Below are 22,206 nucleotides of genomic sequence, written 5' to 3' on the forward strand. Positions count from 1 at the left end.
TCTTACTATATATGGAAATTGGCACTAGATACTTATTTCTACCATCTCGGTTTTTCTTCCCAGCAGGAGAACAGGTACTGTTCTCTCACTGCATAGATAGACTGAGGCTCTGAGTGAATGAGTAAATTATCCAAGGCCACATATCCAGAAAGTGATAGAGCTGGGATCAAATCCAGACTATAATCCAAGAGTACCTCTTAATAGAAGAGAGACCAAGAGCCTGACTCTTGGTTCTCTAAGTCAAGCTAAGCATGCCTCATTCTTTTCCTTCTTGTCATAAATAAATGTGTATTGTAGGGCCACTGAATTTTTAATTAAAGGCATAGAAATATTCCCTGAGTGCTAGCAATAAGAGGTACAATGAAGGTCCTGTGGCAAGCATATCCTATTGAATTACCTGTAGCTTTTGAGGGCATAAAATGGAAGTGGTGAAGGGAAAGAATAGAAACAGAAGTTTTGGGGTAAATCAGCAGTCATCCTGGGACTGAGCAGGACCGTGGGCCAGTGACGATGCTCCTAGCACTCTTCTGGGCTTGTCTGGCCCTTCCTCTCCTGCCCCTCAGGCCTGCCCCTTCCTCTCTGGGTCTCTCCAGTACCTGTTCTCCTCGGGGATATGGAGCGCCAGCATCTGTAAGGGCTCCAGGCACTGGACCACCCAGCCATGGCGCTCGCTCACCCGCTCTGTCTCCACCTTCAGGAAGCTGTTGGGCATGCGACTCCAGAGCACAGGCTGGATGGTCTGGACGTCCAGGCGAGGTGGACACTGTGGGACTGGGTTCTTCTCTTCACTCTTAAATATGACTGCCGACAGAGGCATGGCATTCTGGGGCAAGGCGGAAAGGCATTGAAGAGGAAAATACAGTGTAGATTGTCAATTGTTAAATAATGCACCTGGTTATTATCGGTTAAAGAGAGACAAATGTATCCAAGGGATCTCTAATAGCTTTTCCGGTATTAATTAAGGCCTTGCATAATGGGTTGCATGAATGTTAATTAATTCTTTCAGCACCCAATAGAGGAAGAAGAAAGAGGGAGAAATGAGAACACACTGTTCTGTTATCTGCATCTCATAGGTAAGGCAGGATACAGGGCCACTAAAACTGGAGGGGAGTATGAGAAGGAAGAAGGCTGTCCCCTTTTTTTTTTGAGGCCTAGGATTTTCACTCTAACGGGCAATTCTGACTTTTGTTGTCTGTTCAGGGAGAGGACAGATAAATACCTTCAGCTTTCCAAGTTCAAACTGAAACAAAGAAGTGCTTGTGGGCTGCAGAAAGACTGCTGGAAACACTTTGGTATTGGGCTCCACCTGGAAACCAAAACAGATTGAGAGGTTTGCCCAGAGTTATAAAATCATAGTTGGCTAAGTCATTGGGTGTTTTAGCCAACAACGTTATTCTAACCTGGGCTGAACCTGGACAGCTAAAACTGGCTGCTCATTCTCTACCATTAAAAAAAGACCTGGTGCCCATTAGTAGGTATTGTCACTGCTCCCTACCTTAGATCCTCAGCCTACTTGGGGCTGAACAGTCCTGTCCTTCAGCTTTCTCTCTCAGGTAACCCTACCCAACACTTCTCCCCAGTACTTAGGAGGAGGGTCACAGGTGGGGGCTTTTAGGTCCATACCCAACGCAGTGCCTGCTGGACACATCAATGGGATGTGCTTGCATTTCAGAGACCCCAGATAACTGGTGCAGCTGGCAGCACCAGCATTCCTGCCCAAAGGAGATGAATACAATCCACAGTGGTCAAGGTGATTCAGGATAATTTCCGAAGGCAAATGGACATTAGTCTGACAAGCACAGGGACACACCACAGCAGGGCTTCTCAACATTGACACTATTATCCTTGGGGTCAGGTAATTCTTTGTTGTGGGTGGGGTGGGGGGACTATTCTGTGCACGGTAGGATTTTTAGCAGCATCCCTGGCCTCTACCCACTAGATGTCAATAGCAGCACCCCCATCACCACAGTCACGACAAACAAAAATGTCTCAAGACATTGCCAAATGTGTACCCTGGGGAGGCAAGATTGCCCCTAGTTGAGAACTGGGGTTCTATAAGCAGAGGATGAATTCCTCCACCCCCTCTTCTGTCCTTACAATTCCAGTTCTTATGTTAAGTGGTTTTAGATTCACTGATTGTCTTCTGACTGCCACTTAGATAAAGAACATAAATTTATTGCTGACAACAAGGGCTCCACTTGTCATTTCCTCACTATGCTGTAGGATTTCTTAAAAAAACCTTTTCATTTTGAAAATAATTTCAAACTTATAAGACAGTAGCAAATGTAATGTAAAACCCACACAGAGAATTCTGACATACCCCTACTCTGCCCCCATACCCACATCTACCAACTTTTAACATTTTGCCACATCTGCCATATCTTTCTATGTATCTACCCATCCACCCACCCACCCAATCATCTATCCATCCTGCTATAAGGTTTTGATCAGACTTAGAGCAAATAGCCTCTGGGGCACCTTCTCCTACAGTGCTTCCCAGGGAAAGTCGCTGGTGGCTTATGGAAGAAAACATGAAGTCCACCTACACACTGGGACTTTGTCTTTAAGCAAATTCAGACATTAGGGAATTTTTGCAAATCTCATCTCCCAAATTAAGATGCATGTGGCAGACGCATCCTAAAGTGACTCCAATGAGTCACACTCATGCTTGATTTTCTTCGCTTGAACCTGTGACTTGTTTCTAGCCAATAGACTATGGCAAGGTGATGGGAAAGTCACTCCCTTAGTTTTGTTGCATCATATAAGACTATCTTAGCAGACTGGAGAGAGGGATTCTCCTGATGGTCTCGAAGAAGTAAGTTGTCATATTGTTAGAGGGTCCCTGAGAGAGCCACGTGCCAAGGAACTGCGGGTGGCCTGGAGGATCTAACAGGTGGTTGAGGGCCAGCAAGAAAATGGGAACCTTATTTTCACAACCACAAAGAATTGAATTCTGCCAACAATCCTGTGAGCTTATAAAGAGGTCACCAAGCGCCCGAATAAGAATGCACCCTGGCTGACACCTTAACTACAGGTGTGAAAACCTGAGCTGAGCAAACTGCTACACTGTGCACAGACACTGAAAAAACAAATCAGCATTGTTTTAAGCCACCAGACCTTGGGTTATTTGTTGCATGCATGAGAGAATGGATACAGCAGGTTTTCTTTTCGTAAGAATGTTTGTTATAGGCTGCCTTTAACTAATGAACTTCTTCAATGTTTTTAGATATATGAATTATAAAAAACAAAATTTTATGGCTGTAAATGGCTTTAAAATTGCAGAACCAGAGCAATTGTTTGCTCAAGATGAAAAAGGCAAGACTGGTTAAAGCCCACCTGCTCCCAGTACATGGGTCAGTTCACTGCAGAGGGCTCCTAGCACAGGTACGAACACTTGGTGCTAAAGCTGTCTGGCTGCGCTCCAGATAAGATTTGTGAAAGAAATTTAACAAATAATTATTTGGTGCCTCCTAGATGCCTGCTTTTCTGCCAGATCCTGGGTTTAAAGCAGTGATAGACACATATGTGAAACTCTGATTTGATGCTGTTCTGATTTTGACCACATGGCAGGAGTTGACCCTGGTCGGGTGTTCAGATTTCCCCAATGTTTATTATGTGAAATCCAGAATAACTTGCCACCCTCAAGTCATTGCAGCTTTCAGCAAGCAGAGGGCCTGGTGGCTGCAGCAGCAGAAGGCCCATGAGTGCTGTGCAAGCTGGGGTTGATGACTGCACTCATCTCAGGGCTTTGTATGCGCAACTAAATCACTCCAGCACAGCAGGGGCCATCATCGAAAGGGGTGATACGTTTTCCAGTCCATGAGGACTGGTCTCTGCGAGCTTCATAAACCACCCGGTCAAACTCCAGGGCTCTCCTCAAACCTCCCTGCAGAAAGTAGGTGCTTTGAAGGCACTTAGGGGGCTCGGGGATAGGTTTAATTCTACCATGCAGAGTACGCTCCCACCATGCTGAACAACGGAAATTTCTCTTCAGTCACTACAATAAGAACGAAACACAAAATGTGGGTTCTTGAACATCTACAGGTACACAAGGGGAAAAGTGATCATTGGTGGCGTGGTAGGCAAAATTCTTGATACACTCATGCCCTTTGCCCCTGGTGGTACCATTGAGATTAGGTTATGTTACTTGGCAAAAGGGATTCTGCAGAGGTAAGCAAGGTTACTAATCAGTTGACCTTACAATAGGGAGATTATGTGGTTGAGTCTGATTAAACCCATAAGCCCTTAAAAAGCAGAATATTTTCTCTGAGGACTGAAGGGGAAGCCAAGAGGTGTGAGCACAAGAAAGACTGAACATGTTCTTGTTGACTTTGAACCATGTGGAGGGGCCACATGAAAATTAATGTGGGAGACGTCTGGGAGCAGGAAGTGGCCCCCTGCTGATGGCTAGCATGGAAACCTGGGCTTCAGAACCTCAGACCGACAACCACAAAATAAAATGGTTCGGTTAACAACCTGAATGGGCTTGGAAGGGGATTTCTTCTCCAGACCTCCAGAGAAAAGCCCAGCTGGGCTGACTGCTTGATTTGGCCTTGGAAGTACCTGAGTGGAGAACACAACCAAGCCCCATGGACTTCTGGCCTGCAGAACTGCAAGATAATAAATGTGTGCTCTGTTAAGCCACTAAGTTTGTGGTAATGTGTTATGCAGCAATAAAAAACAAAATAAAACTGAAGTAGGTGTGTCCTCAGCATGGTCAGTCTGACATCAAATACTGATCACTTGCTAGGTGCCACATATTACTCTAGGCACAGGGGACATATCAGTGGACATGAGAGTTAGGCTCTGCCCTCAAGGAGAGCACATCTTGGAAGGAGAGTTTGCATTCTAATGGAATGCACAGTGAACCTAGATTTGGGGCTACAGTGATGTGCTATTTTTTTCCTTAAGTTATCTTTTATCAATGGCTGATCTCTTTTGTTCTTGCAATAACAGACATTTTATTTCTAATCATGTGTGAAGGTCAGGGCATAGGAACAGGACTGAATTGAAAGTAAACCCCTCTTGTAAATCTGTATCTCATAGCTGGCTCTGTTCGCTGAGTGGTATGACTCGGGTGGCAATCACTAAGGAGTTATCTTTGCATACATTTTATTTCTCATTTATTCACTGATTATATTAAGTGGAACAGAAAAAAGGTTTTCAAATTACATAGCAGTATTCAATGGAGAGGTCTAGAAATACTGTTAGAGAGAATCTTGCTCTCATTATTTTGGTTACTGGTCCTTTCTGAAGAGAAAGCCAGTATACAAATATTGCTGCCCTGCTCTTCTCAAGCTAATTGAAAAATGAAAATGGCTACAGCTTCAGAATAACAATTATCCCACTGCTAGGGGCCCAGATGCACAGCTGGACACGTTACTGTCTCGCACGGAATGAGAAGGGGGCTGGCTGGGTATGAGCTTCCTGAGTGTCCCTGGCAATGAGCCCTGACACTCTCCCCATTACTGTAACATTCCCCAGGGCTGGAGTCGTGACTGGGAACACTGAGGAAAGTCATCAAGATTTATATGCATGGAGGAGAGGATGGCACTCTGGGAGGTAGGTGCCAACATGCAGCTAAGATAAAACAACTGATTAGCTCAAAGTCACTCAGGAATTAGTCTGAAAGATGGGATGAAAACTACTGCAACGTCCTCATCTTTGTTATAACATCTCAACATTGCCGGGTCTTTCTTGAGGCAGACAGGTCACTGCTGCCGTGGGTGCCATTTCTTTTTCTTTTTAAAAAATGTTTAGACCTCCAAATCCCAACTAGGCTTAAATGTGCTTTTGAGGTGTTTGCAGCTCAAGGAAGACCCTTCAATCTAACTCATTTCAAAAGTTAATGGGAAGAGTTAAGGGATTCTGAAGGGCAGCAGTAATGTGCACAGACATTTTCTTAGGAGACTGCAGCATCACGTGAAAGTACTAGGAGAATAATACTCTACCTTTCTGCCTCAATGCTCGGTTTCTCAAAGATCTCTTTCCAAAAATGTCTGCTTGAGCCCCAGCTGCTGGACCAAGTTTGTGTGTAGCATCAATGAGTCTACTTCTTCTCAGGAGAAAGAAGTATACAGAGCATTACAACATTGGAGTAGGTTCTGTAGAGATGGGGCAGCTGAGTCCAGCAGACTGTCCCAGAACCCCAGGAAGAGTTTGGTCCATTTGTTCTTGGCCACCGAACACTTCAGGCTTGGGGTGACTACTCTGTGCTTCCCAACATGACCCCTCTGTCTAGCCACAGGCGAATAATTGGCTGCCAAGAGGCTTCTCAGTCTTGAGGTTGTGATCCAGAGCTGATTCAGGAAGCTGGGTTTTATCCATTCCATAAAATCTGGATGTTTTCACGTGCTGTAGATAGCTAGGTTGGCAACTCAAAAATCTGTTGGCTTCCTTAGACATTGTATGTCACCCTCCTGCTCAGAAACCTTCAGTAACTTCCCATTTCCTATCAATTCCTACCTTTCCAGCTGAATTTCTCCCCACAGTCACTCCCCATAAAACCCCCACAGTATTCTGTCCATTGCTCCTCAAGCACACCTTGTGCTTCCCCATTTCCATAAGGCCTCTTGTGCCATTCTTTCAACTTAGAACACCTTTCCCACACTTTCTTTCTGGAAGAATTCTTCTTTTCCTTTAAGATCCAGTACAGATGCTTTCTTCCCATGAAGTCTTTCTTGCATATGCTCCATGAAATGTGCTTGTGCTTCTCTGAACTCACAACTCTCTGTCTCTACAAACACGTTACTCTCCATTTCTACCCTTTCGGTGTCAAGAATGTTTCACATAGAAATTTAACTTCTTAACGTTTCCCTAGGTTTACTCCATCGAACTCTAGACTTATAGAGGTTATTACAAATTTGTTAAAGTAAAAATATGCTTTTTAAGAAATGCTTAGTTATACAGGGTTCTTACTGAAGTATTTCTCATGGTTTTTCATGTAATAATGTTCACTGCAAAACCTCAAGAGGTTGACATAGCATGTGGCATTTTTCTAAGCTTACCTGCCCCTACAATATTTTTAAATTGAGGAATATCTTGAGGATTTATATTCTAAAGGAATCGTTAGGGGAACACTGGCCTTAATAGACTGGGATTATCTTTGATTTCTCATACCAACTGGGAGAACACTTTCCAGATAACTCATTTATGCTGATTGATGACCAGTTTGGGGTTCTGAGTCAAAAGTCACAGCCAATGTTTACTGATCCAGTGTTCCCACAGGGAGACCTGTGGGTCATTTAGATTGCCACAACTCACACACCACTGTCTAATGACAGAGGTCTCCCACACTTCCCTTCATCCTAATTCTCCTTTCCCAATGAAAAAGTAGAGATGCTTTGAATGGGTTACTGAACTATGGTCAAGAGTGGGCCTTCTTGGTTTCAAACATAATGTACAAAATACTTTTCAGCCCTAAATTATTGATTTGATGTCTTTGAAAGGATGGCAGCCATGATTTTATAGATGGGGCAACTGAGGTCTGGAGCAAGGAAGACATGAGAACCAGACCATGCTGAAAAGTAGACTTGAAGACTCAGGGTAGTTCTTAGGGGCTGAGCTCTTTTTTGAGCCCATTGCCCATCCTTTTCCCTTCAGTCACAGGAACCAATGCTACCAACATACACACTACCTGATGGAGTAAATCCCAGGGACAAGTGGTGGGCTACAGCATGATTTTCCACAGCTCAGTGGTGGTTTTCAGCACCCAGCAGAAGCAAAGTGATCTTGGAGGGAGAATCTCAGCCTCTATCATGCCTGCCATTCTAAATGGCCTGTTCCTTCCTTCTCATCAGCCTATTTCTAACCCATCTAATTGCCAACCTGTTTTCATCAGGGATATGCTTCCTGAAGCCACATATAACCAGTCCAACATGGAGGCTTTAGAAGATAAAAATCAAATTAAGACTTCTTAATTCTGACATGTAAGACTCAGACTGGAAGGCCAAAAGTGCACTATAAAGAAGGGAGCATTTAGTGTTTTTCTTCTCTAGTAGAGAGATAATTTTGTTTGTCCAGACATGAGATACATCTATTGAAAATAGAAATGCTCCTTAAAGGACATCAGGCATTTCATGGCTAATGACAGCTCATCTAGCTGTGTATAAATGATGATTTTCCTTGGTGTTTATATGAAAGTTCAGAGTCAATGAAATAGGGAAATACCTTACTTATTTAAAGGACCTTGTAAAGGATTTTTAGGGAATATGAATAACTTTTCTGCAAAATGAATACTCTGGCAAATTTATCAGTTTGTATAGATCTAAATTTCCGGAGTATCTCTACCTTTTAAACCTGGCACCTTGTAAAGTAAAACTTGCATGAGAAATATTTATGGAATAAAGAGAATTTCAGAGCCCATTGCCAAAGAAAACCTTTTTCAACCATTAGAAAGATCTCTTGCATCTCTGATCAACCAATAAATAAATTTTGCTTTTCCTCTCTATATAATATTAAGCCGTTTTGTTCTTTTTCCCTCTTTTGTTTTCCTATGGTTTGTGTTCTATGTGGGCTCCTCGGCGTCATACGGTGTGGTGAGCATGCTGCCCATGGAGAATGAGGGGCACAGCCATGAGCACCCAGACCTCGGGCACTGCTGGCGTTTCCCCAGAAGCCGCCCTACCTGGTAGCAGGTGCCGAGCTCTTTCCCATTGGCCGAGAAAGACAACATGCCCATCGCCAGGTCCACAAGGCAGCCGATCTCCAGGTCCACGTTACTCCGACTTGATCTTTGGGAACTGGCGACAATGTCCCCACCCCAGACCATGTAGCAGTTGCTGCGTTTCACACTAGGAGCCAAAGAGAGAAGAAGAGACAGAGAATCTGGACTGGGGCAGCGTGGGATCTGACTCAGGAATGAAATGCCCCAGAAACCTTATGGAGCTTTCTAATCAGCCCCAACAGTTTTTTTTTTTTTTCTTAAATGAATTCATTCAGCTTCAACACAGCTTACGAAACACGAACCACTATTCAGTTTAGGGATGTGGAAATCTATAAGACTATCTGCCTTCAAAGAGCCCAACTCAGATAACTGTTACCCAGCTCAATGTCAGTTCACCTTTGTAAAATAAGTAATAGGGATGCTGTCATTCCCACTTTTAAGAAGGAAAATTAAGGCACAAAGAAGGTAACCTTAGGCAGACTTCTGTAGTGATTTGGTATAAGAGAACAAAAATAAAAGTCTGGATTTGGAGTCCCAGATCAGTGGTCAGGGCAATAGGCCATAAAACACATGAACAAATCAGATCCACGTTCCCCCACATGGCAGGCCTGGGCCCAGGCAGACTTGCAAAGTAGGCAGAGTTGGCCTCTGATGCCTTCCCACCTCCCTGATCCCCATCATCCTTTCCTCCCCAGTTTCCTGGAGTTCTGACTCCTATATTTCTAGCTAACTACCAACTTGGATGCTTTTCTCACCCAGCTGTCTATCAGACCTTGGAATGTGGTCCTTAGTTATAGCATTTATATTTAAAAGCAAACCATTACAAAACAAAAGCCTTTAAGGCTCTAAAGTCTGTCTCCATAACTGTAGGAGTGCAAACCCTGGGCATTGGTGATGATGAATGGACAGCAGAGGTGATTCCTAGAGTCCCTCACAACAGGCTATAGGTGAGGGGCAGCTGATCTGGTCTCTGCCTAAGCCTGGTGCTGGTGTACACCATCTGAGGGCGGGGCTCCTTGAAGGAACCGTAGGTGATTTTCCTCAGGTGAAATGAGAGCATGACTCTATGCCCATCTTACAGAAGCCTTTTTAAAATCCTAAAGTCAATCTGATTTGATTCCACTTGGTTTCCTGTTGTGATCCTCAGCTGGGTAGAGGACAGGGTCCTTTCAGGGGCAAGGAGAAGGCATTCAGCACTGTGTGGTAGAAATACCCTAGAACAGACTCTGCCTACCCTGAAAGTTTCTTTACCTCTTTGGGACACTAATTAGACTGTTTTCTTAAAACAAATAGCCTCAGGCAGCGGCCAGCGCCAACTGCCTCTCCCAGAGTTATGGCCATAGTGAAATTTCAATAAAGGTTAAACTGCAGCCATGTTATTGTTGGTTTTTAGTGATTAAAAATACATTTATGACTGAGACAGAATTCAATTAATAATGCATTGAAACCGGGAGTGTGAAGTGGCTTGCTTTGGTAATGTTTTAAAGGCTGGGGTTAAAAATGTTCTAAAAGAGCTGAGAATCCATCCCAGATTGATTTATCATTATGAAGGACAAAGACCTAAGCACTACTGGGCACCAACTGTACACTGCGTCTCATCGCACATGTCAATGCGTTGGTAGATTTTCACAGTAAAGGCAGGCCCTGAGGTTCTGACACATATCTGAGTTTGTCCAAGGTTGCAAAGCCAGCAATGGGGGCAATAATCCCAACTAGCAGAGACCCTTCTGGGTGAAGGGCAAATTCTGGATTGCTCAATTGCTTTCATGTAGTTTCTTTTCCAACCTAAAGCAGATGCTGCTTAACAGCATTTATTCTGGGTCTCTTAACACAATGGGCATCCAGTAACGACAGCAGTAATAGCTACCAGTGCCTGAGTCCTGGCCCTTTAGTCCAGGCATGGCTCTAAGCATTCTTTTATGTAGTTAGTTCGTTTAATCCTCACAACAAGTAGCATTATTATTCTCATTTTATAGATGAGGAGACTGAAGCCCAGGGAGGACAACTGACCGACCCAAGGTCAACACTTCTAGGAAGCACTGGAACCTCATTCACAACCCAGCAAGTCCCTTCCAGAGCCCACTCCTAACCTCCCCACACAAGTCCCTCCAGACACACCGAATATGACCGACCTCTGGCCACTAGTCTTTGATAGGCCAGCAATATCTAAAAAGCACTGATTTCAAAACATTCCTAACTCTGCAGGGGAGGGAAGCCCGGCTTGAGAAACAACTTCTTACATCTCTCCGTATGTCTGTATAGAGAGAAGACTGCATCATACCTCATGTGGGTGGAAGTTGTACATGGAGATACCAAGGCAGGCTGTCTCGGGTCACCTCTGGGGCCCACCTAGCCTAGGACTCTCCCTCTGATGGCAGTACCAGCGGGCCACTGGGGGAGGGGTGGGCTTGCCTAAAACACACTTCCTACAGACCCCTAATTTCTTTTTTTTTTGCATGATTTCGTTTATTTGAGGTAAAAAGACCCCTAATTTCTAATCACTGATTACTATTCATGAATTTGCGATGCCTCTTTCAGGTTCTTTATGGTTTTAGATATCAAATATCCTCAGGACAAGGAGTTCTATGTTTGCTGGGTGATTTGGTGCATCTTTATTTTTTATTCTGAATCAACTGCTCTTAAACACGCAGGGATTCTCTCTGTCTTGTCCCGATGTACAGAATTGGGGGCTTGCTCAGACATCCCGAAGTCAGACAGATGGTAAAGGTCCCAGCTCTCTATCCCTATGTCCCAGCCCTGGCTCATGCTTTATAGACCTGATGAAATGCCCCTTTATCTTCACTAACACTCCTTCTCAGCTGATACAGTAATCCTGTTTACTTAAGGATTTTAGACTATGTTTCATTTTCCCCATGTAAGAGAGGTTGGGGTGCTTCCTTTTTTGGGGGGGGGGATGGTAAGGAAAAAGAGTGCTGGGGTAAGGGAGCAGGGAGCGTAAGGCACAGCCCCCCCTCTTTTGGGAGCCCCCTACCTTTCGTGGACTCGGCCTCTCTCATCCCCCAGGGTCACAGTCACCGTACAGTTTTTATTCAGGTCAAACTTTTCACTATAAAAGTGATAGTCTGGGGTCACCCATCCAACCCAGACGCAGGAGGGGTCCTGGCCAGCAAAGACGCGGACGGCGTAGAAGCACTGCTGTGGACAAAACACAAGGTGAGCGAGTGGCCACCAGTCAGAGGCAGGAGTGACACAGCAGCTGACTGGACCTTTTTTCTTAAAAAGGGCACATACTATTCTAGAGATGTAATGATTACTCTACACTTGAAGGGAGGGCTGAATAGAGAATTTGGCTTCCTCATTTTCCCCTTTTCAGTTTTGTTTCAGTACCTGAAGAAATAAGTACTTAATCCACTACCCTTGGCCCAGAAAAAAACTGCTGATAAAATCAGTGGCAACCATTCAGAATGGTCAACCCAGAGTGGCAACTATCTCCTGGGCACCAAGGCAGACATGGTCTATGGGGGTGGTGGTGGTGGAAAGCAGGCACAGTCTCTGCCCTCAGAGAGAACAATCAAGGGGCAGAGCCCTTCCATTACATTATCCACTTCCATAGGAAGGTTCACGGCTTTTTGGTAATTCTTGAAAAAGAGGCTGCAAAAGAAAAAGCCTATCTAGGAACCAAACATGGGTTGTGTCACTGCCATGCCCAAATGACAGACAGGATTGAGAAGCACAGCCATCCTACCAGGTGTCACAACTGTCAGGTGTATTAGAAATACTATGCTTAATAAAATAAGTGAATGCATCATCATTTCCCATATGAGATTGGGCAAATTTATTTTCAATGATTTAAATCCTTTTTTGGTATTTTGTCACATTTTCTTGCCTGGAGGAAAAAGAGGTAAGCTAGATAAATCTTTGCTAGAACGCTGGCACTGCCAGTTATTAATCGTGTGACCTCCTTGTGCCGCAGAATGAACAATATCTTTTACCTCATGAGATTGTCGTGGGGGTTCAATGGGAATGTCACACAAAGTGTTCATAACAGTGCCCTGCACAGACTAAGTATGTGATATATGGCAGCAAGTATCTTATTCCCCATGATGGTTAACCTACAAATTCGGGATTGTAGCATACCTTCATAAAAGCAGTGATGTGCATTTCTTTCAAAGAAATGTTTTGCCATGTGCTAGACAGGGATGAGTGAAAGAAATTAAGAATTTCTGGCAATAACCAGCTATGAAAAAGGGACCAAAAGCAGCTACCATCTTCTGGATTGGCTTCCTGCCCCTTCTTTTCATTTAATTGCTTTCAGCAGCATTCCTGGCACTGCAGGGAGAGATGGGAGAACTGACTCATGGAAGTTTACTTAAAAGAGTAAACAAAAGGATTAAATTAATCCTGTCCTGCAATGGTTAGTTTCCATTAGAAAGACAGTACTGGCTCCCTGGTGGCAAATGGGCAACAAGTACACAATGACATCCAATTTGTAGCTCCAGGTAGAACTTCTTCATACTAAATAAATCTGTTTCTTTCCCTCATTTGAAAAATGCCACAGATGTGTTTTGGAAGTATCAAGATGGATATTAAAAGACAGTGTAATTGGCAATTAAAGAGGATCTCTAGATAGATCTTTGCTGTATGGGGCATATTACCAGGCACAGCAAAGAATCAAATAATTAAAACCATAATTGAGCATTTACTTACTGTTGTTGCATGAGATAGTATTTCTTGCATCTGTTTCCTGTGGGGGAAAATAACCCATGATTTATTATTTGCTGCTCAGCTGTATAGAGAATCCACAATTCTGACAGGCAACGGATCTACCTCTAATGAGGATGAGTGTGTATGCACATGTGCAAACATACACAAACTTGCAAGTGTGTTTGTGATGCATAATTAATGCATCAATCAAGCTAAAAGTGGAAAAGTTTCTACTCTTCTTGAGCTAGTGTAGGATATTGGATACTTCCCTAAACATGAGGGATTCCAAATAGTCTTGGAGCTTGTTCAACTGTTGTCCTTCAGCCCGAATTGTAGAGGGTGTGACGCGATAGAAATAATATAGGTAGGGATACATCTGAGTAGATTATCCTGTTTCCTCAATCTGCTGGGCTTGTTCATAGGGTTTGATAGATAGTAAAACTCTAGAGGAAACCTGGGCAAAACAGCTCCAGATATTCAGACATACATCATTAATTAAAAATAGAGGTCAAGGAAAAGAAAAACATCAAGGAATCCTTATGAAGAAGGAAGAATTCATATCATTCATGATTCACACAGTTGTTGGGTTGGACATTGTTCATTATCATGCAAAGATGGCAGTATTTGCTTCTAGACACTTCTAACTTCACACAAAGGCAACGACAATTGCATACGCAAATTCATTTTACTCCTAAAACATAGGAATTGTGGGTGGCAAGCAGGGTAAGGACTCAGAGAGCTCAAGAAGAGTAGAAACTTTTCCACTTTTGGCTTGATTGGTCCCTTAATTATGCGTCACAAACACACATGCAAGTTTATGTCCATGTGTGCACATGGACACACACAAATCCTCATTTATTTACTTGACTGAAAGCAGAGAAAACCCCACCCACCCGAGTTCTTGTGATGAGATAGAGTTAAAACAAAAAAAAAGGCTAACTTTACAAAAGACACACGGAGCACCTCTGAGAGCTGGAAGGCCTCACCCTCACCTTTTCTGGAAAGCATCACTGTCCAGACAGGGGCTGTGGCTGAAGGAGGAGTGGCACTCGATAGGCATGCTCAGGCGGCAGTAGATCATGCTGGCATTGCTGTTCTGAGTGCCAAACGTCTTGTGGGTTACCTTGAGGCATGGGGGGCTGTCCATGGTGCCATCAATCCTCACGACCTGGAAACACCACCGGTCTTCACCCTGACATGCCTTGGGGCCTGACCCTGACCCTATCCCTCCTTCCCTCATTGATATAGCATACGGCAAGGCGTTCTGAGAACCATAACAGTAAGATGTCACTAATGATAGCCAAAACTATTATTTTTTTATTTGCATTATCACTTGGACACTGCCCTCCAGGAAGTAACCAATGTTCTTCTAGGTGGAGAAAACAGAGATCTGAAAACATGCCCAGTGGGTTTTCTGCAAGGACAGGGGTAGAGGAGGGGTGCCAAATGGGGGTGGGTGTGTGAGGCAGCACAGTGTCCACTAAGACCAACCTTTATCATGTCAAAGCTTTTCCTTGTCCCTGGGCATGAGAACAGCTAAGGGAAAGGATGCCAGGGAACCCAGGCTCAAGAAGAGACAGCAGAGTGCTTGCAGAAGGAACCCTCTCCATTCCCATCTCCACCACTCACACCTGAAGGACTTAGGCTCCTTTAAACACTGGGGAAAATCCCAGTCCCAGGGCACACGTCTGCAAGGGGGCTGGGAGAGTAAAGATCAAAACTGGATTTCTGAAATGTCTGTGTGTATGTGGTAGGGGATGTAAACTCAGACCTATAATAATAATTTCCTTATAATATGAACATTTTCCTTATTCTCTAAAGAACAGTGCTAAGGGGTCTATAAGCATACTTAAATATTAAATATAAAAATATGGCTTATATATTCTTTCTAAGCAGAAAGCCTCTTGATTCCTTTAGTCTGTCAAAGGATTCAGGACTTCTAAAAGTTTAGGGCCACCTTTCTAATGTAATGAGCAGGGAGGATTCAGAGAAATAAAATCTCTACTCTTTAAGACTGTGTGTTGGGGGGAGGGAAATAGGAAATTCTGAGTTGAGGTTTACTGAATTCAGGTTGGAGGATGAGTTAAGGGAAGTTATAGTCAGCTTGAAGCAAGCCACAGAATCTACTCCAACTAATACTGCTAAGCAGCGGGTATGTCTGATTTTTCACTAGGTCCCTTCTACTGCCCTTGAAAATACTATGGCTAGCATGGGCAAAATAGAGGCAAGTAGATGTAGAACCAGAATCCAAATTAGATTGCTTACAATATTTGTATCCTCACAGCTCTCACTACAAGGTGATAGCTTCATATCAGCTACTGTCTTTCAGTTTAAAATCCTGGAAATGGCACCAAAGAAATTAAACAGGGCCACAAAGACATTACGCTATGAACACAAATGAATCCAGGACATACTATCTTAAGTATGGGCACTGAGCTTTTTAAAGAAATAATACTTAAGATTTCTGGATAACGTGTTGTTACACACCAGTATAAAAAGTTCTGGAGAAAATACAGTAGCTTTCCCTCTGGGGGCTCTATCTGCAAATTATTGTAATTTGTGAGATGCAACTGAGCTACTGCATCTCATCAGAGTTGCAACGATGGCTGTGAGAGCCAGCAGGGAAGTGGCTATAACACAGCCAGAGCATGGATTCGGGAAGTAGCTGCCTGTTGACAGAAACTTGCAGGAGCTTAGCGCCTTGTCCCACCTGACCCGCCAGGGCGGTGCATTACCTCTATGTGCGGATGGTCCTTTGGCACGTTGGCAAACGTTGGGAGGCGCTTGCTGAACCACATGGCAACATCTCGGTTCATGTTGACAGCAAAAGGTTCAAAGCCCTCTTGAAGGCCACACATGGTATAATACTTGAAGGTACTGGCATCCATCCCAAGATTCATACGGCCCATCTGAGACAGTCCCAGAGAGCAGATGGGTACGAAGCCTGTAGAATGGTTAAACAGAGCACTGCTTCAGCCAGCAGGTTCCAACCCCAGGAAGCTGGGAGGAGGTTGAAACTTTGCTTCTTTAAGGGTTGGAGCCCCAAAGATGGGTCTTTCTTTCTGGCATTCAAACTCAACAATAGGATGCTAACTGGAAATTGGACTCTCTGGCTACTTTTGGTATATAAAAAAGAAAAATGGGGCAGTGCCATGGCGGCTCAGTGGCAGAGTTCTCGCCTGCCATACTGGAGACCCAGGTTCGATTCCCAGAGTCTGCCCATGCCAAAAAAAAAAAGTGGGCTTGATTAAAAAAGGAACAAACAACAATCACCTAGGTAAGGTTATTCATAAGACATTAATAAACATAAAATGGAAAAGTAAAACCAGTAAAAGAAAAAGTGAAATTCTTTATCTATACCTTGGTTAACATTTATATTAAGTCTGGGAAATTTTAAATGCTACCCAAAGCAAAACAAAACCCCTGAACAGTGACTTTGGTACAAATAAAGTTTTCCAGGCTTCAGTGTCTTTACCAGCAAAGTGAGAAGACAGACTACAAGAATTCAGCGGTCCTCCAGTTTTGAGAGTGTGATTCAAAAACATTTTTAAATGCTAGTATTATGACTTCCCTCACTTATCAAATATAATTTATAAACTCCCATACTCCTAGCTTACTGTTTCCCTCCCTATCTAAGCAGAAAGGAAAGTTATGGGTAGGAGTGGTAGAAAATGCCCCCTTTCCCTCCTACCACTATAGTCTCTCTGAGTGCATGTCTGGATCCTGATCACATTATGAAATTATCATTTGGAAGAGACCAAAGCAGGAGTTTTAATTATTTGGCATTATTGTATGTGGGCTATTTATAAACCATAATTGTGGACCAGCAAATCAGCAAAGCAGGGAAAGCACTAATTACCCTGCACTTGGGAGCCTGGGGAAGGTGGTGGCTGGAAGGCAACTGAAGCTGCAGAGAGCACGTGGAACGGGAAGAACTGCCCCTTGGCCGGTGGCTAAGTCCAGGGTACAAGCTCACCGCAAAGAAAACTGGAGTCACTCTTAGAATGGTAATGTTAACTTGAGAGGAACTTTAAAGGCCAATTTTGGGAGAAGGGACATCCAACAGTGAGCACTTTCCTTCATTGAGATGAAGCCCAAAGTACACTCTTCTTAGAGTGGGTATGTTTATATGCTTTTATCTAAGCCACAGGATTTCTATTTAAATAATACGCCACATAAGTAAATCCTTTGCAAGCTAAGTTGGTGACTTCCAGAAACTGATAACAGAGATGCTTTTACTACCATTTCCAAATAAGAGAGTGCTTTAATGCCCTCCTGGCTGAGGAGCTCCCATCAGGTCCACGGAGGCTGGACAGCAGGCAGGGGACCCTGCTCCCCAGGAAGGCAGGTGGCCTGGCCAGTCAGACACACATTCTTTCCTGCCACTTCCTGAGCACAGCTTTGCTTTTGGCTTGTTTGTGCTAGAGATTGTGACAGATGATTCCATTTCAATTATATGGATATAGATTTTTAATAAATAATGAACCCTTGGGAATCCAAATATGGTATTAAATAGGACTGCTTGTCAGCGAAATTTCTTAGGTCTCCATTGGGGGGTAGAGAACGCATGGTAAGATGTGAAAGAAGAAGAAACTGTTCAGGTCCTAAGAAGCTTACAGAAATGGGGACACTGGGTACAGTAGAGTGAATTTTGAGTCAAAGTTTATGCCCACTCCCAAGACAGAATTATGGTTTCTGTTAAGCAAGGGTAACCTAATCTTGATGTGACCACAGAAATGGGAAACTAAAGGAAATCTCTCCTTTTTTCTCCATCAACTTGGATAGTGAGATAAGCGAGCAGCAGGTGGAAAAGCCTGAGAAGGAAGCAGCCACAACGTTAACCTCAGGTAATATGAATACCTTCCTAGCCACAGTTTCACCGACAAGGTAAGATACATGCAGAAGGGGGAAAAAAGGAATATTTGCATGAAGCCCTTTTTTTTTTCCCTAAAGAACTTGGCCCCTTGACATTCCTAACAGCAGAGGGGATAGCACTTTCCTGAGGATGAAACTGAGCATCTGAGGTACTACTGACTTGACCAAGGTCATGTGAAGGGCTGGTGAGAAAATGGGACCAGATCCCAGACCCTCTGACTCATAGACCAGCTGCCAATCAGTGTGCAAGAGAGGGCAAGAATGTTAAAGAGAATGAGCGCCCCAGATTTAAACAGCGGTTAGTTTCCAGGGTAGGAGACAGCATTTATTACAGAATAAAGTATTGCCCCTACGGGGACAGAAGCCCTCTCTGCAAGGGGGAGCTAAACACAGCACAAGAAAAAGCCCGACAATGGACGTCAAAGACACCAAAGCAACAGGAGATAAAGAGTGGCAGTACCTCCTGGGGCTGCGTGGGCACTGCTGAGGCTGTTCTATAAGGCAGAAGATGACATGCTAAATCCAAGACTTCGATTGGAGAAAGAAAGCCCAGGAAGGACAGAGAGGCAAGATGAATCCTCCTAGGTGCCAGCACTTTTCTCCTGGGAAGGAGTACCTGATGGCTGGGTACATCCCATCAGCTCCCTCCACCTGACTAAGTAGCCTGGGAGGTTGCCCCTGAAGGCCCCAACACTGGAGCAGGAGGCAGGCTGTCCCTCAGGGGTGTGCCTGGCAGAGGGGCAGCACAGGCGGCCGGGACCTGGCCTCTTCTAGAGGTCGAATTCTGAGGTCTAGCAGGATAGTCAGGATTTCAACTATCTTTCCTTTAAAGGGAATAAAAGAGAAGCCTGAGCTTTCAGATGCCTTTAGGTGACAATGCTGAGAGCCGTGATGATTCAGGCCAGCGACCAGGGTAGGGAACAATGATTAGAACAAATTCTAATGAGGCAGATAAGAGTCTATCATCTAAGATGCAGAGAGGATGGAGACATAAATAACCCAGGGGAAAAATCCAGCCATGAATTATAATATCTACTCCCCTTTCTTTCCCCAAAAGGCTAAAAACTTCTTACTGCATAAAACTCCTACTGGCTGAATCAGGGCTGGCCAGCTAGCAACAGGGCAAATAACAACTACACAGGGGATTTTACTCTATGGGGGTGCTGCAAAGCATAAGATATTTTATTTTCAATAGATGCTTTTCCTAAGAGCTCAGGCAAGAACCGCTGCGTCTTTCCTCTCTATGCAGAGAATAGAGAGATATTATATGGTTATTCTGGGTCTCTGAGCTATTGTTATCAAAGAATGGCATGCTGACTTCTTTTCAACTGCCCCTTCACCAACTCCTAGAACCATCACAGAATTGAAAGAGCTTTCCAATTATCTAGTCAATGTTATTAAAATGTGATACAACACTGAAGTTTAATGTAGGGATATGTTACAGTACAATTCTATCACAAAATGGCTTCCTAACGGACTGTTACTTTGAAGGTCAATTCACGTTTACACTAAAGCATTCCTCTCCTTTACAGCATTCTCTGCTCAAACCCGTTCCTAGTGGGCAACTCCTGAAGAGTCAAGTCCAAGGGTGCTTGATCCAGTGTAGACAATAAAGTTTCGTGAATGAATGGGCTTAATCTGTACCTTATCTACCTTTATAGCTTCATCTCCCATAAATTCCCTCTATAAATCTTCCAGTCAAATGGTTCCAGCATATCCTGAAGCTTACCAATTCCAGACTATCAGTCCAGGAACAGCCCCTGACTGGAATGCCTTCTCCTTAGACAGTGCACACCTTGGGTGCTTTATTTGATATCCAGCTCATCTCCCATTCTTACAGAATTTCCATCCTGCTTTGCATTATTAGTCAGTTTTTCATGTTTTCATCTTATTTATTCTTACAACTAGGAAATGAGCTTAATACTGCCACTGCTTTTTGGCCACTGCTTCTCCATCTTTAAAGTGCATATAAATTAAATGACTGGAGGATCTTGTTAGACTGCAGTCTGATTCGGCAGGTCTGGCGTGGGCCCTGAGGCTGCATTTCCAGCAAGTGGGCCACACTTTGAGTAGCAAGGCCTTGGATCGCTCTCCTTTGGAAAGTTCTTATAACTCTGCATGACATCAAAGATTCTTATCTCCTCTTTACAGACTCGGCTTGTTAGAAACAAGTTCACGGTTTCCCTGTCCAGTACTCTTCCCCCCATGTGCCAACATGTGGACTTATGTAGGAAAATCATAAACACCCATTGTTCCTTTGTGTAGCTGAAAGCACTGCCCTGATTGTGGTCTATTCATGGCCATTTACAAGTGCAACTGTGCTTGGAGCTCACAGTTGTAAAATAATTACAAAATAAATTATATTTCATTCAAGGGTAGAGCTAAGTCACAGATTTGTGTTTCAGCAGTTCTAAGAAAAGCATCAAATTTAATTACACAAATATGGAGAGTGACAATTCGAATCAGAATAAAAGGATAATTCTCTAAATCATTATTTTTTATTTTCTGCCAGGGACATTAGTTAACATGTAATTAGTGTTTCTTTTGTAATACTGGGAAACCCGGAGAACCTTGTATGTTAAAGAGCGGGGAAGGATTTAGAGGAGAGCTACTTGGTCAATCTTTCTAGAAGTTCAGAACTTATATTTATGTTGCATACATGAACTATTACTATCATGTGTCTTGATTCTTCATAAATCATACTATAAAGGTGAGTCTTTGACATCAGTTTCAAATCCAGCCTTCTCTGGATTTTCCTTTGATCTCAAGGAATTGGGATGGAGGGCAGATGGTAGATTTACCGTTCTCAATCTCATAGTCAGCGAAGGCGAGTTCAGAGCCTTTATTGGTGATCAGCAACTCCCCATTCAGTGTGAAGATCATTGAAGCATCGTCCAGGTTAATCATACATCCAACCACATCTCCTGGCTGCCAGGTACGCCCAAAATACCCACTCCCTTGATGCCAGCGCTGGCCCTAGAAAACAAGATCCCAGGGCTTTGAGATATGGAAGTACTAAGAACTCTCCAGCTGCTGCAGAAATGACTATATCAGCGATTTTTCCTAATAGGCAGTGGCACATGATTTCTACAGGGCACTCATTTCTCTATCACAGAGGATTCACAGGGAGGATTCGTTTGTTTTACAGATCAATGAAATGAAGACACAGACTCATTAGAAAAGGTGGTCCAAATCTCCTGATTCCTAGTCTGCTAGGACAACAAACAGGATTCCCTCTAGGGATAATTGGTAGGATTTTCAAGGGTAGAGCTAAGTCATACATGTGTGTTTCATAACATATTGGCTATATGGTGTTCTATGAACCTCCTCTGGTATGAAGGCAATGGGCTCAGGTGCAAGAGCAGATATGGAGGTGAGTATAAATAAGACTTGGCCATGCAATCCTCTTCACCAGAGTAAAAATAACAGCCATAAGAGGTGCTCATCCAATGGTCTAAATTAGCCAGTGGTATGGCCATTCACTTTTGAAACCAGAGATCCAGACACTCAATACACTTCTGGCTTCCTGAAAAATGAGAAGAAAAGACTTGGTCTGTGCAGACACTATCCGTACTCACCCTGCTGCCTTCAAACACAAAGGCTTGGTCATCGGCCCCCAGCTCAATGTCCGGCCGGCAGCCTGGCCTGGCCCAGCCGACCCGCATGTCTCCTCCGGTCACCACCTCAAACTCAAAATACCACTTTCCAGATCTCACTGCATAAGACCGTTCTACCCGGAAAAATCGGATCTTGTCTATACTGACTTTCTCCACAGTTGGGTCAGCTATTGTGAAAAGGAAGGGGAGTAAAGGGCACAAGAAGGAAAGAGAGAACAGAGTCCTTAAATAGTCAGGTGACATTCCTCAAAAGAATGTAACTTGTCAGCAACACAGACTGACCATAGATCCCCCACCTACCAATACAGCAGGTGTTCATAATTAACAATCGTCATCATCCTTATATCATAACAACAATAGAAGTTACCATTCACTGAGTGATTA

The 22,206-nt window shown here is 43.7% G+C and overlaps 1 protein-coding gene across 5 annotated transcripts in view; it reads right to left on the bottom strand.

The window, feature by feature from the left end:
• The window catches only part of RYR3 (ryanodine receptor 3), a 498,481-nt gene that overhangs the window by 164,858 nt on the left and 311,417 nt on the right, over positions 1-22,206 (bottom strand). For all 5 annotated transcript variants that reach the window (XM_077127361.1, XM_077127358.1, XM_077127359.1 and 2 more), the window contains exons 26-34: positions 21,784-21,989; positions 21,007-21,181; positions 16,066-16,274; positions 14,323-14,498; positions 13,334-13,370; positions 11,658-11,821; positions 8,627-8,792; positions 1,220-1,306; positions 597-823 (exon numbers count right to left, since the gene is read on the bottom strand). In XM_077127361.1, the coding sequence (XP_076983476.1) occupies positions 597-823; positions 1,220-1,306; positions 8,627-8,792; positions 11,658-11,821; positions 13,334-13,370; positions 14,323-14,498; positions 16,066-16,274; positions 21,007-21,181; positions 21,784-21,989 (1,447 nt within the window). The remainder of the gene's footprint in view (positions 1-596; positions 824-1,219; positions 1,307-8,626; positions 8,793-11,657; positions 11,822-13,333; positions 13,371-14,322; positions 14,499-16,065; positions 16,275-21,006; positions 21,182-21,783; positions 21,990-22,206) is intronic.

This window comes from Tamandua tetradactyla, chromosome 14 (assembly GCF_023851605.1).
Source record: "Tamandua tetradactyla isolate mTamTet1 chromosome 14, mTamTet1.pri, whole genome shotgun sequence".
In the NCBI taxonomy this organism is placed as follows: Eukaryota; Metazoa; Chordata; class Mammalia; order Pilosa; family Myrmecophagidae; genus Tamandua; species Tamandua tetradactyla.